This window comes from Lissotriton helveticus, chromosome 4_1, assembly GCF_964261635.1.
Source record: "Lissotriton helveticus chromosome 4_1, aLisHel1.1, whole genome shotgun sequence".
NCBI classification, from domain to species: domain Eukaryota; kingdom Metazoa; phylum Chordata; class Amphibia; order Caudata; family Salamandridae; genus Lissotriton; species Lissotriton helveticus.
Window position 1 is genome coordinate 289224942 of NC_136063.1, and position 19057 is coordinate 289243998.

The 19057-nt window shown below is 46.4% G+C and overlaps 1 protein-coding gene across 1 annotated transcript in view; it reads left to right on the plus strand.

Annotated features, from left to right (window-relative positions):
• The window catches only part of LOC144827992 (uncharacterized), a 557648-nt gene that overhangs the window by 140903 nt on the left and 397688 nt on the right, over window positions 1-19057 (plus strand). The window contains exon 8 of the mRNA XM_078686140.1: window positions 17774-17802. Coding sequence (XP_078542266.1) covers window positions 17774-17802 — 29 coding nt within the window. The remainder of the gene's footprint in view (window positions 1-17773; window positions 17803-19057) is intronic.

Sequence of the window (19057 nt, forward strand, 5' to 3'; positions counted from 1 at the left end):
ACTTTTTCATAGAGCCAGTTGTTAGCCGCTGCCAACGCTTGTTGGTGCACCTGCCGGACACTGAACCCTTAGCCCTTGACATCCGATGTGGGACAGCTTGTAAACGGCTCCTGGTGTTCTATAGTGTTGCCTGGTCCATACAGCTGCAATTTGAAGGGCACAGTCAACCTCTCCTGCATCTCCGACGTTGGTGGGCATTCGTCTTCCGTGCCTTCTGGTCACTCCTGAGTGCCATAGACCCTGTCCCCTCTGTTTGCAGCTACCTCTCATCTTGAATCCACCTTTGGCTTCTACCAGACTCTTTCATTGTCTTCTCCAGTGGCATCCTTCCTGAAGTCCTCTATTGTAATCTACGGCGGTTTCCAATGTCCCTTGACACTTATGCACCCGGCTTCCCTGGTGTAGGTATCCAGGTTCCTGGGTTAGCAACGGGTGGGGGGACTCTCCAACCTTCCATCTTCCATAGGGTTTCTTCAGGGTCTGCTGGGAAGTGCAAGCGCGACTTACTCATTGGCTTGTGTTGATAACGCCGTCATGTTCCCACTACCCACACAGCCTCCGTGGGTTTCTTGAGTACTTCAATATGTCACAGAGTCAAACAGAACCTGTTTGAGCACAAGGACGCACTATTCACGTGCCCAATATGGTGCTCTATGAAGTTTCACAATATTATAAAGAACCATTTGCCCAAAAAATTGTGTGAATTATACATACACTCTAGGTTTCTTTCAAGAAGTGTTGAACTTAATTCAAATAATCCATATAGGCAATGACTCAACCAGCGTCTGCTGGCCCAAGAATGCTTGGGATAAGATGCAAAAGAAAACGTTATCACAAGAGAAACCACAAAACAAAATAATCGCAAAACAAAATAATCGCAGTGCACAGTTCAACACACTGTGTTCTTCTTTTATTTTCAGATTCCAATTTTCATCTCTTGATTGAGTAAGACAGCATCAAACATTTCCCAATGCATTTCGGTGCTGGCACCTTCATCAGGGGAACATTGTAAAAATATATGCGCAATAGGTTTCATATATTTCATATAAACTGACAATTACATAATGTGAATTTCAATAAAGTTTTGAATAAGATATTGAATATCTACTAGCCGAAACAAAAAACTGTGTCAGGCCAAATCACCAATTCTTTCAAACTGTGATGCCAGTGTGTGTGTACGACTAGACAACAGGCTTCTCATGTGAAGACCCCAGTTTATTAAAATCACACAGGATCAGCAGAATAGCAACATCTTAATTGTGCGACTAATAAAGGCCAGAAGTGCCATGAAATGTGCAACTGTGAGGATGTAAACACCACCAAACAAAAATAGAAAAAATAGAAAAAAATATACTCGCAAAAACATGCTCAATATTCTCCCTTGCCTTATGCAGGCCAACAACCTCGGTATGTGTACATGAAACATGCTCACTGTGGAGACAACAAAGACAATGTAGGCAGCATGTCCTGCGCAGAAGGTTCCTCTTTCCCCTTGTAAGCTGTACCCCACGGTGCTTTGCTTACTTCGTTTTAACTTCCGTGTATGCGTGACATTCAGTAACCACTGAACCTAGACAACAGACTACCCAGTACCTGCTGAACCGGTAGAAAACAGACTATGCAACCACTGAAACTGGATGATGCGGTTAAAACGCTGCCAAACGCAACACAAATTAAAATTAAAATTGAAATAAAAATAAAACATAAAAATAAAAATGAATCCCTAATGGTGATGAAATGTAACAGACTGCAATTCCTTGGTATGTAAATTCTTCCCCACTAAGATCTTCAGACAGGACCTATGCATCACAGATCCAAAAAGAATACTGAAATGTGCAACTATCACTGTTATTGAGGCAATATATAGGGTAAAACACCCAGTGCTGTGTATCCATATAGTATAGTTCAATTGGGCAAAAATTGTGTAGGAAACAAAGTTTTGTGTGTGAAGTAAGTCTACCGCTATAACTATATGCCCGACTTGGATCTATATCTGTCAATTCTGCGTGTTTTTAAAAAATTCTGCCTGTTTTTGACAAAGGATCAATTCACTTGGTGATGGTCATGTGTCCAATTAAACATTAACAACAACACAACATATGATGTATAAAAACAAGTGTGCAAACAATCGTAGAAGTACATGTACAATTGTCTGAATGCTGGATTCACAAAAAACATGTAAATTCAATGTTATCATTCAACCCACAAGGACTCATGGTTTTCAAGAACGTAATCCAAAATGTTTCTCTTTGAGCCAGATGCCTGGCTACATCAAAATGCGGCAAGGCTGACACCTGCTCCAATATGGGGAAGCGTAGCTGGGGTATGGTATGTTACTTACCATGGGTGGTTCCTGAGGTCCCCCACACGTCTACATCTTCTGGGTATATTCTTGGCATGAGTCGTGGTTCGCATTCCCCTATTTTAGTATATGGTTTGATCTCCCCCTGGAGACCACTTTGTATTAGTGCTACTTACATGCTCTATTTCCCTAGTATTTTGTGTATTATGTTTCTATATCCGGGTAGGAGATAATACAATTGTGTTAGTGAGTGTTTGTAATAAAATACATATTTTTATAATTACAATGTGTGATTCTTTTTCACTTAACCTATACCATAAGATTAAGTACTGGTAAACAAGCTGCTTTACACTCCTTCTGGACTAAGCCTGAAGGCTGCTCTCCACAGCTACCACTTAGTGAACTTTCTAAAGTTGTCTAAGACCACTAAAATCACCATAAGGGTTGTCTGGATTAGTGCAGGGTGCTACACTTACATAAGTGAGCACCATATACTAAGCCAGCCTCTCACACAAGGGTACTAGTGCCCTTCCATTTCTGGTGTTTTCCAGCAGTTTTAAGATTTTCTTAGAGTTTCTTGCTGCTCAAATGGGTATTATTTCTGATATGTATAGCTTTCCACCATCTTCATTGCTTGATTTTGCTTGCGAGAAAGTGTCATTGAATGTCACTCATAATTACAGTAAAATTATGAAAATGTCACACATAAGCAATCTGAAAGCTTGGCAGCTATGCTTCCCTTTAATAATTTAATTCCCTCTTCCGCTCCCATTTTTTAATGCTTTTTTTTGCAATGTGCTAAAATGGTTGTAAACCTTTTCGAATAGTAATTTAACAATGCCAAAATGGCCACTGGTGTGTCACGATGCATGGGCACACATGCAAATGATCGAGAGCCACCAAGGAGTGGCTTGATGAGCATATATGTGCCCAAAACATGCTCATGTCATGATCAATGTGCACGCATCAGGAGCCAGTTTGACATTGCTTCTCTTTAATAGAATCCAATTCCCAGATGCAGCCTGTGAATGTTCATGTCGCACTGGAAGCCGTTTTGGCATTAGCTAATGCCAGTGCAAACAACTGTTGGGGCATGGCTTAGCGGGCTGCAAGATGGCCAAAAATCCAAAGCAATCCTGTGGACCGAGTGGCATCTGTCAACCCCCAAACATCGTGAGAGGTGCCAATCTTTCTAGTGTGCAAAATGCTGACCCTGTGGAGCCCGTCTGTGGTGGGGAACACCTTAAACGCCATAGTGCCAATATCGGCCCACTCACCAGCCCGCTCCCAGCAACATGCATGTCGCAGAAATAAGCAGACAAGACAACTTTTTGTTGGAGAAAAGTAGCTGCAGGTTTATTAGCATATACACATGCCAACAAGGTGGGTTAACTTACAGACGATCCAAAGGCAAGCCGCCCCTCGCGACCTACCACCTGATGGGCCAATTTGCAACGTGGCCATAGCCAATCGTTGCTTAGCGGTTGTGGTGAGGAGATAGCCCCTCCCAATTCCGGTGAACCATTGGTCCACCCTCTTGCTCACGCCCCCCCTACGAGGGGCAGAGCGTTCAAGCGACCCCCGGTTGTACAGGTTTCCAACCGCCCGTAGGATAGCGGGGCGCCGTCGCACCCCCAGGGTCCACCGCACAGACTTGCTGGGGATATTAGGCCTCAACATCCTTTGTGCTTCTGAAGAGGGTACTCCCGGGTACCTTTCCGCCTCTGGACGCCCTGTAAATCCGCCTGCAACACAAATGAGAAAACATTAGAAGACATTCCCCCCCCCCACCCTCGAGACGCCGGGTATGCGGTAGGGAGGGAAACAGCGTCAGGGTGAGGGGACGGAGAACAAAGAGGCCGCTAGGTGGGCGGGGGAGGAATATATACTCTCCCTCGCCCACAGCAGGCCGGAAGTGATGCGCGGGACCCACCGGGATCTCGAAGCGCTGGGCTGCCCCGTGTGCCATCTTGTGGCACTAAGGGGGCTGCCCTCTTACTAGTGTCCCCTGCGGGGACGTGTCGGACGGCCGCATAGTGCCAATATCGGCCCACTCACCAGCCCGCTCCCAGCAACATGCATGTCGCAGAAATAAGCAGACAAGACAACTTTTTGTTGGAGAAAAGTAGCTGCAGGTTTATTAGCATATACACATGCCAACAAGATGGGTTAACTTACAGACGATCCAAAGGCAAGCCGCCCCTCGCGACCTACCACCTGATGGGCCAATTTGCAACGTGGCCATAGCCAATCGTTGCTTAGCGGTTGTGGTGAGGAGATAGCCCCTCCCAATTCTGGTGAACCATTGGTCCACCCTCTTGCTCACGCCCCCCCCTACGAGGGGCGGAGCGTTCAAGCGACCCCCGGTTGTACAGGTTTCCAACCGCCTGTAGGATAGCGGGGCGCCGTCGCACCCCCAGGGTCCACCGCACAGACTTCCTGGGGACATTAGGCCTCAACATCCTTTGTGCTCCTGAAGAGGGTACTCCCGGGTACCTTTCCGCCTCTGGATCACCCTGTAACTCCGCCACAGCCCTGGGTGTGGCAACCGTCGCAGCCAGGGCCCCCCACCAAGGCCGGCATTCCTCCTACTATTCCTAGCTCGTAGTTTCTAGGGCCTCTCCCTTAGCCAGCCTGAACCAGTAAAGTTTAGATCGGGCAGGATGGCCAAGACATCCTACAAAAGCCCCTTGCGCATGGCGTAAGGTCTCCCAGGTCTAACGACATCCTGTCTCCTCTTGTCCTTTAAAATATACACAGCGCAGGACTTCCTGCGCATTGGCTCCAGCGCCTCCCTAGACGAGCACCTTGCCTACAGAGATAGAGACATGTAAGACCACTGAAAATTGCCTGACCCTCACTGGTGGCAGAAACCCCACCGTGAGTAAAATTGTGGTCACTCTATCAGGTTCATAGCATGCCGTGATGGCCAGCACAAATTCGTAAAAAGTGTCAACCTACACTGCTTGCCAACCAGGGACTGGTCACAGATGCCTGGACCCAGTTAGCCGCTTGAGACCCTGATATATACACCAAGAAGGTGTAGTCTAGAAAGATAGTGTGTCGACATGGTTCCCTATCTGGTGGACAAGGAGCATCCGCTGGAACCCGTCCGAACATGAAATACAGAGACATGCACCTCAGTCCGGAAAACCCATGCCTGATCCTCAAAAGGCACCCAGCGCCTGCTGCCCCCGCAGCACATGGCGAGGGAAAACTGGCCCAGAACCACCAGACTGAGTGTTGCACACTATCACCAACACAGGATCTAGCTAAAGATTGGCTACCCCTGACCTGGCAAGGCCTGACGGAGGCCAGCCCCTCTCCCCTAAGTTGACTACCTAGCCCCGGGGAAATGAACTTGTAGAAAACCCGCAGGTTTTCAACTGTTGGGTCATGGCTTAGCGGGCTGCAAGATGGCCAAAAATCCAAAGCAATCCTGTGGACCGAGTGGCACCTGTCAACCCCCAAACATCGTGAGAGGTGCCAATCTTTCTAGTGTGCAAAATGCTGACCCTGTGGAGCCCGTCTGTGGTGGGGGACACCTTAAACGCCACTGTACGCAGCACAGCCTCCAGGAGGATAGGCTCAAGGGCCGCGTGTACCTGAACGGGCTGCTATGCCAGTGCAGCAGCAGCCCTGAGAAATTGGCAACGCCCGGCAGGGAAACAATGCTCTCACCTGACCGGTGGGATCAGGTCAGCAGGGACGATCAAGACTGCACTTCCACGTGTGAAGGGCCGAGGCAGCTGCCGGACCCAGAGAGTGCGTATTGCTGCCGACCTTGGAATGGATGGTGCCGGATGCAGAGGATGGAGACGAACGCTGGACCGCCCCAGGTGAGCGGGTTGGGAAGGCTGCTGGGGGGTGGGGGTGTCATTGAAGGGGGATGCTGTAGCAGCGGAACCACAGATCACTGGGCTGGGAATTGGGCCTGGGGTCTGAGGGTGTTGGGGCAGTCAACCTGCATGTTGCGGGAATGATCCGGTGCCTCCCTCAGGGACACTGCAGCACCGCTGCGGTGGCGGCCGAACTCCCTCGTGACTCCTTGCTCCCCCTCGCGGCAGGCTGACCCTCGAGTGAAGAGGAGGAAAGAATAAAGCTGGAGGCCCGCAGGAGAGCTAGGCCAAACTGCTGCCACACAATGGCGGGGGCCTGCAAGTGAGGCCTACATACTGCCAACATCAGCCTGCCAAACTGCACCTGGGGATGTACCATATGAGCCTGTAACGCAATTGCAGGACAGCATAGAAAGCGGCTGCAGGACGGAATATTTGAGAGCCAGTGCTGCACAACCCTGAAGGCATGGGCTTGAGGACTAGCCATAGACTGCAGTAAACTGGCCCACTGGAATTGAGACGCACTGTAACCCCAAAACCGAGACTGAGAAGCAAGGCAGCTGCTCGGCAGTAGGGTCTGGTCAAAAACAACCATAATCTCGGGCTGGGGAGCAGAGGTCAACCCCCCCCCACCATAAGCACTGGTGAAGGAACAGGCGCTGTAGCTGGTGGAGCGCGCCCCTCCTCCGGTCTGACAGCCTCAGGCTCACTCACGTGCACCAGTTTAAGAAAGGGGTGCGCAACTGAAAAAGGGTGCAAACCCTCCCGGAGCAGCCCACAGGGGGCCTATTATTACCACCATGGGCAAGGCGGATGCCAAGCAGACCAAACTTCCTTTCAAAAGCAGGCGGCACAGTAGACGGGAGGAAACCCTCTCCCTCCCCCCGAGGGGGAGGAATAAGCAACACAAACGGAGGGGGCTGCCCCTTATGATGACGACCTCCGATAGCTGTTCTTGGAAGTAAAAATCTTTTTAAACTCAATTGACTCCAAGCTGGACCAGTTATCAGCCTGATTTGACCAAGTGAAAACTAGAGTAGACACCCACAATGCCAAAATCATGCAGCTGTAGGTGAGTGTTTCGGACAACGACAATGCCCTGGCAGAAGGCAAACAACGGATGCTACGGATGCTAAAAATGGACAAAGTACTTGAACTGATTAAAGCCAAGAACGAGGACCTAGAATCGAGGTCAAGGAGGAACAACCTCAATCTCGCAGATGGAGGACAATGTGGAGGCACTGTTGCACAAACTCTTTGGAACTGTCCTCTCCCTAGTATTCACTGTGGAACGAGCGCACAGGTCGCTGGGGCCCAGGCCGCCGCCTGGGGCACCGGCTCACCCAATAGTTGCCAAACTGCTTAACTACCATGACCAGGACGCAATCTTTCAATCTGTAAGAGAGATGGGAGAGGTGCGACACCAAGGGAACGTTCTATCCTTTTTCCCAGACTTCACACTGGCAGAGCAGGCTGCACATCACGAATTCCTACCGGCCAAGCGTATATTCTAAAAGCAAGACATAGAGTACGCCCTGTTCTACCCGGACAAATTGCGCATCAGGAAAGGAGACAAGACTCAGTTCTTCACAGATCCCAAGACTGCGCTGACGTTCGCCAGGAAGATGGAGAGGGCACAGCGGTCATCCTCCAAGACCCAAGACCAGGAGGGGGGGCACCACCAGTGACAATGATTAAAGAACCTTTGCTAGCAATGAAAACTGTCTGGACATGGAACGAGTCAAAGTGAAACGTGAATCACGTTTTCTGGAATGATGCTCCCACTGGAGGATTGGTCACCCACAGCACCAGATCGCAATCATAGACGATGAGTCCACTTACCTGAACATCGCTTGGCCGTGATGAGAGGGGAGACAGCTGGGATAATTCCCTAAGTACTCTCATAAGACTTTGCATGTTTGGGAAGGGGAGGAGGGAGGACAAATGTCATAACCTAATTTGGGGGTTGGTGTGGGAGGGGAGAGGACTGGGGAGTTTGACAAGTATAGGGTGTTTGCTTCATGGTAAACTGTGTTTGGGTATTATGTGTGAGGGTGGGAATTGCCTACAAGTTGAGGACAGAGAATATAGGTTAGCTGGGTCACAAATGCGCTCGATAACAGACTTACACTCTGCACAAAGTCAAATGCTCCCTCACACTGCTGCATGCTCATGATGCTCACTTGCATGACATTGAACATCCGTGGTCTTAACGACTACCGGAAATCTAGATTGGTGCATGCCTACCTCGTTAGACAGGAAGTAGACGTGTGCTTCCTGCAAGAAACTCATTTGACAAAGCCACCAGGGCTAGGCTCTGTGCCCGCTGCTGCAGCGAAACCTACTCATTGGTATACTCCAACTGTGGGTGGCTATTTTGCGGAGGAAGGGCATACCAAGGTCTACCACACGCACGCTCCTCGATAAAGAGGGCAGATATGACATCATTGCAGGGAAGCTCTTCCAGCAGCCCATGACAGTGGCAGCAGTGTATGGACCGAACCAGGACAGCCCGGGCTTCCTACCGGAGATCTGGAGACTAGTGGCAGGCCTAGGCCCGGAGATGGTGGTGTGGAGAGAAGATTTTAATATTGCACCAAATTGTCAGTTAGACCACTCTGGGGCAAAATATCATCACCGCAGGTGGTAGGCACTCTGTGAAAAATAGTGGAAGATAATTTGTTAGTGGACACATGGCGTCACACACATGGGGAACAGAAACGTGGAACCTGCTACTCTACATAACATAGCTCCTGGTCGCATATTGCATTCTGGCTGGGATCAGAGACGTGAGCAGCTGAACAGGGTCAGTGGACCACCTTCCACAGATGCTCTGGGACCACGCCCTGGTATGCCTGCTACTGACCATACCTCAACCCATTCCACGGGCATTCTCCTGGCAGCTGCCCCCACAAGTCTTGTGCGACATTGCGTTCAGGGAAGAAATACGCACTTAAATTCACACTTAAGTATGACTGGTGTAGTGATACTCAGAGGGCTAGATGCTAGTGCACTGCCTAGAGATATGCCCTATCAGAAATAATAAATTGGTGTGTGATGTGATGAAATTGTGTCCATGGAAGGAATCCTTTTTAAGGACGAGAACCCTCAGTCACCCGAGGGTGACATGCTTCATCATTGGGTCGCCTCCTCACACCCGGACTGCAAGGTCCGTGATGTGGGTTACAACTCCCAAAATGGCAGGAGCAGAGGTGTTTTGATGAGCGATGGAGATAGTCAGTGAGGGACAGAGTGCATATGAAATTATAATATGTGGTGTTGGTAAAACTACTTCCAGAGGGCCCAAATCTCTTTATTCTGTAGGTCCTAAGGGGTAGATTTAAAAAGAAGACCGGGGTTTTTTAAACAAATGTTCCCCTCTTAGTGGTCAACATGTTTCTGTCCATTAGCAGGCCCCAAAAGTGGTTCCAGGGCATTCATCAGGACCTTGATTGATTAGTCACTCTGTTCAATGTGCTCATACAAAGCAAAAACGAGGTGCTGAGGTCCTCTCTGGAGACACTCGTCGGGACTCCAGAGAGGACCTCAGCTCCCCGTGACCGTGAGGCCCTCCTGGATGTACCTAGTGGCTTGAGGGTGGTTACCACTGACTCCTTGAGGAGAACGACAGTGGACCCGCCACAGATTTATGCCTCCTTTTTGGCCATTTCGATCCTTGATGGGCCAGTATAAATAATTATTTGTGTGAGTACATCCACAACATTGCTAGCTGACTTCCAATGGCTCTCATCTATATACCTTCTAACATTCCACGTTCTGGTACACAGTTCACTCACATTCAACATTATATCGTGCCCACAAGCCATCCACACACTCACTCACTCTCCTCTAATACTTCCTGCTAGACCTGACATTCATAGCAAGGTATTTCCCCAAACTATGTGCCTTCACTCCCATACTTTGCTGCACTCAGTTTTATTTTATAAAACATTTTATTAGGTACTTTCATAATACAAGAAGAATACAGTACTAAAGTGGAGTGAATAAGAAAAGAAAACAAGATAGTGCAGTCTAGAAGCACAGGCAATACATTGATATTTTGTGTGATTACATTGAGTCTGATAGATAGAAACATTGCATGATTCGTATAATGAAGTATGTCGTCACTATGCAGTTAAGACATTGTTGTTCAGTAAATGAGACTTGTTCAGTAAATGGGACTGGACATTACGTAATCAGTCTAATCAGTTCGAAAGTGCTTGGGTTCGCCTCTCCAAACTTCATAAAATTGGCATGCACCTAATTGGCACATTTAATTTACTTGTAAGTCACTTCTCAATGGTACTACCTAGATCCAGACCCTGTGAAATAAATGCTACTAGAGGGCAACAGCACTCATTGCACTTCCCATTACAGTAGCCTTTTAAAACATATCTCAGGCCTGCCACTGCACACATCTAGTGTAGTTTTAAATTGCCATTTCGACCTGGAAAAAATCAACCTTTTGCCAGGCCTAAACCTTCCTTTTTAATTCTTATAAGCCACGCCTAAGTTAGGCGCTAGAGGCTCATGGGGCTGGGTGCATGGTATTTCAAAAGTACGACGTGTGTTTAAGTTTTACATGTCCTAATAGTGAAAACTCCTAAAGTCGTTTTTCTCTGTTGTAAGGCCACTCTCTCCCATAGGCTAAGACTGGGTTACTGTATTTCAATTATTAAATGCTAACTTCAGATTGGGAGCAGATAGAGAAATTATATATACACTCAAATGAATTAGTAAAATCAGATTTTAAAATTCTATTTTGAAAATGGTAGTTTTAGAAGGTTGGCATTTTCCGCCCAAAGTAACTGAAGTCTTTATAGGAGTTTTCAGATGCCTGGGCCTGTTAATGGTTCCCCCATCCTGAATGTGTACTGGGCCTAGACAATGAGCAATGGGATCTTGGTGTAGCTGGTAGAGGGTCTACTGGCAGGATGGCTGGAGAGGAACTACCATGCCTTGGTTAAATTTCAAAGAACCTTGCCCGTGGCACGTACAAATGAACCTGACACAAGGCCAGTCCATGCCTTTGTCTGCACAAACAGTTTGGAACCAAGATCAGGGGAAAGGCAAGAAATGAGAACAAAACAGTTTTGGAGTAGGCCAAGCAATTTCCCACTCAAAGGCTGGTGCTAGGTATTGTCATACAGTTCATACTTTTTCACAAAGACTGTGCATTTAGGCAACATAATTTCAGAACTATGTGGACTGAGTCAACTCATACCATCAGAATATGACACCTTAATTCATGGCTAGCTCACAGTGCACCATCCGAAACCCTAAACTGACAGTTCGCCAGATGGTGTCTACAACCTCAGAATGTGACGACTCTAATTCTCCCAAGCAAATCATGAAGACAGATCTTACCCTTTCGTTAGTAACTCAGGCATACCTAAAGGGAGATACATGAAGAACAAAGAGTGACATTTTAAATATTAAAGCAATTGGACTCTTGTATAAAATACGTGTGCTGCAATGATTAATAGAAGAAAGCAAAATAGTGTAACCAGCATTACAAAAGTGGTGAAAATTATAAACAATTCAACCATTGTGCTATTGCATTGATTATATAAATACATATAATTGTACTCAAAAGTAGAACTTCCTATCCTAGTAAGCATAGGGTATGTGGGTCGGCCTAAATACATTAGAGTGATCTAACTCCTCATTTAATTGTAGGCATGTGCCATCTGGTAGCCAGTATTGTAACAGGCAGCAGCTCTTCTCAGGATAGTGTTGGAATTCAGCTGGGGTAGAATTCAGGCATGGGGCGACCTTAGATAAACCATTGATTCTGTCTAAACAGAGATGCGTAGTGCAGTTTACATAATAAATTGGACTCATTTATGCCATGCCTGTGCCCTGGTCCTGTTATAATTTCTGAATCAATCCATCTAGACCTGTCACCGAACGGACAACAACAAACAATTACATATTGCAGATTGTGCTGAGTCCTTGTACAGAAAGTTCTAAGGCCTTTTAATGTGCCTACGAAGAAGTGTGCTGCAGGGATTCTGCTTAGAAACAGCGCTATGCCTGGGATCACAGGACGTCAGCATGTAGGGATTTAGTCACCATACCACATCGGTACCTATAGGCCCAAATCCAGACTAACTCATAGTGCTTTACCTGCCCTCCTAACTTTCCAGAGGGACAAGTATATTAGCACCCCAGAAAACAACACTCTGAACTCTCTTAGGAGTCGCAGTAACAGGTCATCACCTTTTGTTCTCTCACTCACATGTGTCCACAATAAAAGGAAAGAGACACGAAGAAAGCTTACGATATTTATTGATACTGTCATGCTCTATCATGGAGAAACTATGCTGCAATAAGGAGACATATGCAAATAAATAATGTGAGTAACACAGTGAATGAAAAGCCCTGTCGTAGCGAGTGACAAATCAGCCTCAGCCTATCCTTACTATGAAAGCATAGTGCTATATTAAAGATCTCTGAGATTAGTGCCGGGCCCAATACCTGACGGTCATAATCAGTTGGTCTACATCTCAGGCGTGCAGCTTTTTTGTCTCAGGACCTTTTCTCTGCAAGCCTCGCTCCTCTCTGTTTTTAGAACGACAAGCCTTGGCTTATATAATAAGACTTGTCTTGTTTGAAAAACAGCAGCTAGGTCTCTCTATTCAATCAACCATTCAGGGAAATTGAAAGCATGCTACTCATCCGTGAGGGTCTCAAGGCAGAAGGGCGGGCGGAGGGGGGAGGTCAGCAGTTCGGTTTAGTCGAAGACCTAGGTCTTGAGGGCCTTTCTGAAGGTATTCAGTGAAGGGGCGCTTCTGATGTCGATCTGGAGCTCGTTCCAGGTTTTGGTCATGATGTAGGAGAAAGTTCTTCCCCTGTCCTGGCTCTGCGGATGCGAAGGGTTTTGCGTCTATTATGTCTCAGTGTTAGTGTCTGACCACAGAGAACAGCAGGGAACAATGTTTTTGGCTTTGCACAAAATGTGCAGACTGAATCCCAGCAAAAAAGCTAAATAACAAAACATGCGCAGCTTATTTAAAAAATAACAGTGTGGCGCAAAAACAAGGGTATGCAAAACAAAAGCGGTCTGTTACATGTGTAGTTAGACTAATATGGGAGAAAACTATAGTGGGTCCTATAGGGGACTCATGAGAAGTGTAACTGAAAGTAAAGCCATTTCTGTGTATTTTACCGCATGTAGCCACGCAAGCAAGTGTGTGCTAAAATTCATCTTTTATAATGATGTCGAATTTAAATGTGAGAATGTAAAAGGTACGTGTTTGTGCTCGGGGAACTATGTAACCTCACAACAGTACAGAATAGGACCCTCAGAACCAATAATCGGAACACCCCTGTACCTGTGGAAGATTCAGAAGGACTGCCCTGCTGCCAGAAGGACTCCCATGTTGCAGGAGGGATTTTCTTGATGTCCAGAGAACGGAGATTGGTCTTGATTGCCTTGATTCCAGGCTATCCAGAGAGACTCCAAGAGTCAGTTGGCTGACCTCCTGTGTGAGCTACAAGGACATAACCTCCCTGCAGCTGCCGATCAGACCAGCACCAACTGGACCTGCCTGAGTTCTGCTGCTGGCCTCTTCTGGAGTGAGTCCTGATCCCAAATAGATTCTGGTTCTTTGGTTGGCATCAGTGAGATCTCCAGCACGAGAAGAAGATCAAAGTCTTGAAGCTTGGGCTCTTTGCGAATGGGCCAGTTCATTCCAAACCTCTGCTGCTCCCTACGACCACAACTGCAAAGCTCCTGGGAAACCTGCTCTCTGTGCCGACCATGACATTCAGCATCGACCGGCAACATGGGACCATGTACTTCATGCTATAGTAATGAAAATCCATGGTGACCACAAACGCGGAGCTCTAGTGATAACCATACTGCGTGCTACAGCTTTGACAAAATATTTAGGTACACCAATCTCAGTTTTTCTTAGGAGTCCACAGCTACCAAAGGTCACACGAGTTAACAGTCTGCATTGTCTTGCTGTCTTGATTCCACCTCATGACTATTTCTGTCACTACCAGTCTCATTATCTCACACTTTGGGGCATATTACCAACAAGTAGCGATAATTATCGCTAAATAGGTTAGCGACGATTTTTGATCGCTGCCTATCGCTGGATATGTTAGCGGAGAAAACATGCTATTAGCAACGTTTTTCTCCATTGCGCTAAAATATCCAGCGATAGCGGCGAAATGTGTGAATATCGCTGAGAATACAGCGATATTCACGCATTAGCGACGAAATGCTCGTAGCCATGTTATCCACTTCCCATTGGATAACATGGCTAAGAACTGGTCCGAGCAGGCGTTCGTTTTTGGTGATAGCGGGAATATTTCCATCGCTATGCCTGCCTTGCTAATAGGCGATAGCAACGTTAGCGACTGCTTTCAGTCGCTAACAGATTGGGTAGAGGCCATTAGCGATAAATATCGCTGACATGCAAAGCGGGCCCAAACCGCTCGCTATCGCCTAAAAGCTGTCACTAACATCAGTTAGCGACAGCTTGCTAATAGAGCGATAGAATTATCGCCGCTTAGCGGCACCGGCGATAATTGCCTATCACCACCCTTGGTAATATGCCCGTTATCTCTTATTCCTCTCTTTGTTGCAGTTTTGCTATCTTTCTTTTCCTCCTTCCTTCCCCCTTTCTCTCTTTTGCTCCGAGTCAAAGTACGATGATGAAAAATACATCGCAATCCCCAAAAATAAATGCTGTTGCCCCCCACCTGCAAGCACCAGTACGAATTAAGCACTTAGGAGCATATTACTAACGATTAGCGATATTTATCGCTAACTAGGCTTAGCAACGAATTTTTTATCGCTAAACATCGCCACAAATTATCGCTGAGATAACGTGCTATGAGCTACGTTTATCTCCAAAGCGATAATTTTTCTGGCGATAGCGTGAATATCGCTGAGAATACAGCGATATTCACGCATTAGCAACTAAATGTTCTTAGCCATGTTATCCACCTCCCATTGGATAACATGGCTAAGAACTGGTCTGGGCAGCGCGAATATTGTCATCGCTAAGCCTGCCTTGCTAATAGGCGTTAGCGACGTTAGCTACTGCTTTCAGTCGCTAACGGGTTGGGAACGCCCACTTTGCATGTCATTAGCGATAATTATCGCTAACATGCAAAGCGGGCCCCAAACCGCTCGCTATCGCCTACAAGCTGTCGCTAACTGCTGTTAGCGATAACTTGCTAATAGGGCGATAGAATTTTCGCCACTTAGCGGCCGAAAATGGCCGCTAAAGCGGCAAAAATTGCCTATCGCCCCCCCTTGATAATATGCCCCTTAGTTCAGCACACGATCTGTATGTTTGGAACTGACAAGATACCAAGCCACCCTGTGCTCAAACAGTATTCTATGCAGTTATTTTCTGTCCCTGAGCAACAATAATTTTAAAGCTGCAAATTGTGGCAAAGACTCCGAAACTGTGGCGTGCTAACTTGGCTCAGTTGTTTTTATAAAGCAGGTGTATCTAGCAAAGGTCTGTAAAGACCAGAGCCATGTCAGACTTCTAGGATATCTTCAAGAGATATATTTTCATAAAATGAATGGAACTGCCTATCATTATAGAGTGTGCGATTATTCTGAAAATCTGGCAAGTCACTTACCATGTTCGAACTATTTGCGCACACCTATGTGAACATTGGCATTTCCCTAAGACTTGAAGGAAAACTGCAAACGTTTGAACATAAAGAGTACTGAGATTGCATCTTCAGGTATGTGATCAAACTACTCTTAGGCTAACAACTGTGCTTTTACCTATGTTTACCTGCAGCTCTGCAAGTGGAACCACCAGTGACAAACAGCACAGCCGGTAAGTGCTGCTTTTATTTATGACTTAAGTCTCAATTTATCTTATTTCTCAGCTGCTGAGTAAACCCGCCCCTTTAGTCCTCCCCAGGATTTCCCTCCGAACGGAGCCTTGGTAAAATAAAACACAACCAAAAGTTTAACATGTGTTTATTGCAACAGCAAAAAACAAGCAGCACAGCAAAAAACCATGGGACAATTTGCGTTTCAACGGACTGGAGCTGTCCCCCAAAAAGGCCAGTTGAAGCTTGTAATGCTAAAATGCATGCAAAGTTGAACGTTTTACATACATTTTTCCCTCTATACAAGTCTATGAAGCTCAACATGTGACAGAAACGTGTTACTTTCAGTGAAATATATCTAATGAGCAGGTGGAAGGATCTTCTCATGAATAAATGAGAGACATCCTTGAAGCCGAGATACTATACATGAGCACACTGTAAATTCATTAATTTCTTAAAATCCTACTTCTGGTTGCCAATATTGAAACTTTACTACTTGATACAGGAAACGTGAAAATGTTCTACAATTTACTACACAGTGATAGAAATGTGCAAATGTATTGCAAATAAGGCTTTTAGGCATGCTATAGCCATGAAACCTAGCATGTGTATTGAGGCTAAAGGGCTTGCTTGACAAGGATTTTGCAAGCCACTTCAGAGCTCTATGGTCTTGTTAAAATACTTTACCTTCAACCTCATCCATGTGCATGGTTGCAGAATTCCTATGTGACTTGCAGTATCTAGTTGTTCTTGTATTATCCCATATATAATGCAAAGAGGTGATGGTGACTGATAACCTCAGTTACGTCAAAGGGCCCGATTACGAGTTTGGCGGTGCAGTGCTGGGTCTGCCCCCCCCCCCCCAACCATGTGGTGAGACCGCCCGCCAGATTACAAGTGGAACTCATGTCTGGCAGGCTTTTTTTGGCGTTCCCACGGTGGTGCCTTTACAAACAGGTACCGTAATGGGAGCGCCAAAAACAGTTGATGCACAGTATGGACAGAAAAGTCCATGCAGTGCAGGTGCATCCACAAGGGGGAAAGGCACAGGGGTCCTGGTAGGGCCCCCTTTGTTTCTTCTTCACAAGGGCTTTCATGAAGTAGGTACTGCCATGAAATCCCTGGCGGAGAGGAAACTCATAATATGCTTGGTCGGACTGTGTTGCTCCCGCCAAGAATATTGATGCCTCTACATTGCTGCAACACCGCCAGGGAACGGAGATTCCCTGGCGGCTGCGGCAGAGCTGTGGCGGTCCCACTGTCCAACTCATAATAGGGCGGTAGGGAAACTGCCACCACGTGCCCCGCAATCCTGGTGGTCCTCAGACTGCCAGACTTGTAATTGAGCCCTTAACTCCTTCGCTGCGGCGGCTATTCCGCCGCAGCTCTAAGGGGGCGGGGCGGCCGCGCAGCGGCCACATGCTGGTGACGGAACCGCTCTGTCACCAGCCTCGGTTGAGCTATGCTGATGACGGAGCGGTTCCGCCATGGCCCGCCCCGCTCAATAGAACGCTCAGTGCAGGTGCGGAATCCGCGCCGCGCAGGCGTGCCGAGCGGGCCATGACGGAACCGCTCCGTCATCAGCAGAGCGCCACCGCAGCTGATGACGGAGCGGTTCCGCCATCAGCATCGAAGGAGTTAACATTTTATATCACAAGTAAAAGAGAATTGAGATTTAATTAATTAAAATCCACAAATCGTACTTATGACATGTATAACCATTATGGATCTTCAAACCACTGCTTTTATTATAAGAATTACCGACCATTGCAAGTTCATTAACTCTTTGTATGCATGTTTGTTTCCAAATTAGAATTGAAAGACAGCCAAGCGAAGCCCCCAGTAAGTAACGTATCTATGAAAAAAATACTTTTAATTGCGTTGTCTTTGATGTGATCGTTCCAGATGTTCCAATTGCAGCGTTCTAACAATTTACGTTTTTTATTTCAATATGTTTACTGATTTATAAAATGCTTATGGAAGAGACAATGGGTATGAATTTTAACACTGGAGAAAACATATACATACAACAACTAAAATATCAAATTCACATCCTGACCAGTTCATAGGAATGTATTAGGAGGCCATATATTGATAATCTCTGTAATGGAAGTGCATCATTTATATGCTCCTTTGATGTTTCCTTAATCCAGTCTTCTGATAAATATTTTTTAATCAGCATGGATTATAGTAGAACACATTTTGTCACCGCGGGAGGTAGCAATACCTTTCACATTGTCTGTCCATCCTCTGAAATGGCACTATTCAGCACATTGCGATTTGAAGAGTTCCATTTGTCTTAGCTGTTCTAAACACAAGTACTGACGAGGTCAAAATGTCTAGTTATATATATGTGAAAGTGCTTTGTAGGTTGTATGATCTCTGGAGTGGAAGAATTATTCCATTGAGTCAACTCATCCACCTTAAGAGTACAAGTCAACAACTTAACTGATGAATGAGTGCATGAATGGATGGGACGAGGGATGCATGGTTGAATAAGTGAGGACATGAGGGATGGCTGGAGAAATTGGTGAATGAGTGCATTGAAGGATGCAGATACGTTTCCCCAATCATATACGGTGAGGTCTCAGGCAGCAGTAAATATAATGTTATCAGGATGACAATAGTTACCAATCTGGGGCTAGTAATAGCCCGAAACCTGAGCTAGGCAATATTGCTAAACATGTCCGCAATATAGTAAGAAGGTAAAGAATGACCATTATAATTCTAGTACACACCTTGCACCAGGAGTGGGCACCACCACTGAGCACCTACAATGTGTCAAGAATTACCTCATTCATGCCAGTGTAAGTATTAAGCAGGTGTGGCACCATTGTGAGTACACTACATTAAGAGTTATCACCAATATGCAAGTGCAAGCATCGCACCTTTGTTGGCACCAGCATGCCAATACAGTGTGTGAAGAATTGCCACAATTAATCATGTTCAGATTTGCTCTATCACTCCTTTATACTAACTGCATGTTGAGATTTGGAACATTACTCCGCAGTTGTTTAACTGAGGGTTAGGTGTGCATTGCAGACATGTCGCTCTCAAAAATGCATGGTGCCCAAAGTATACTGTAGACCTTTAAAAT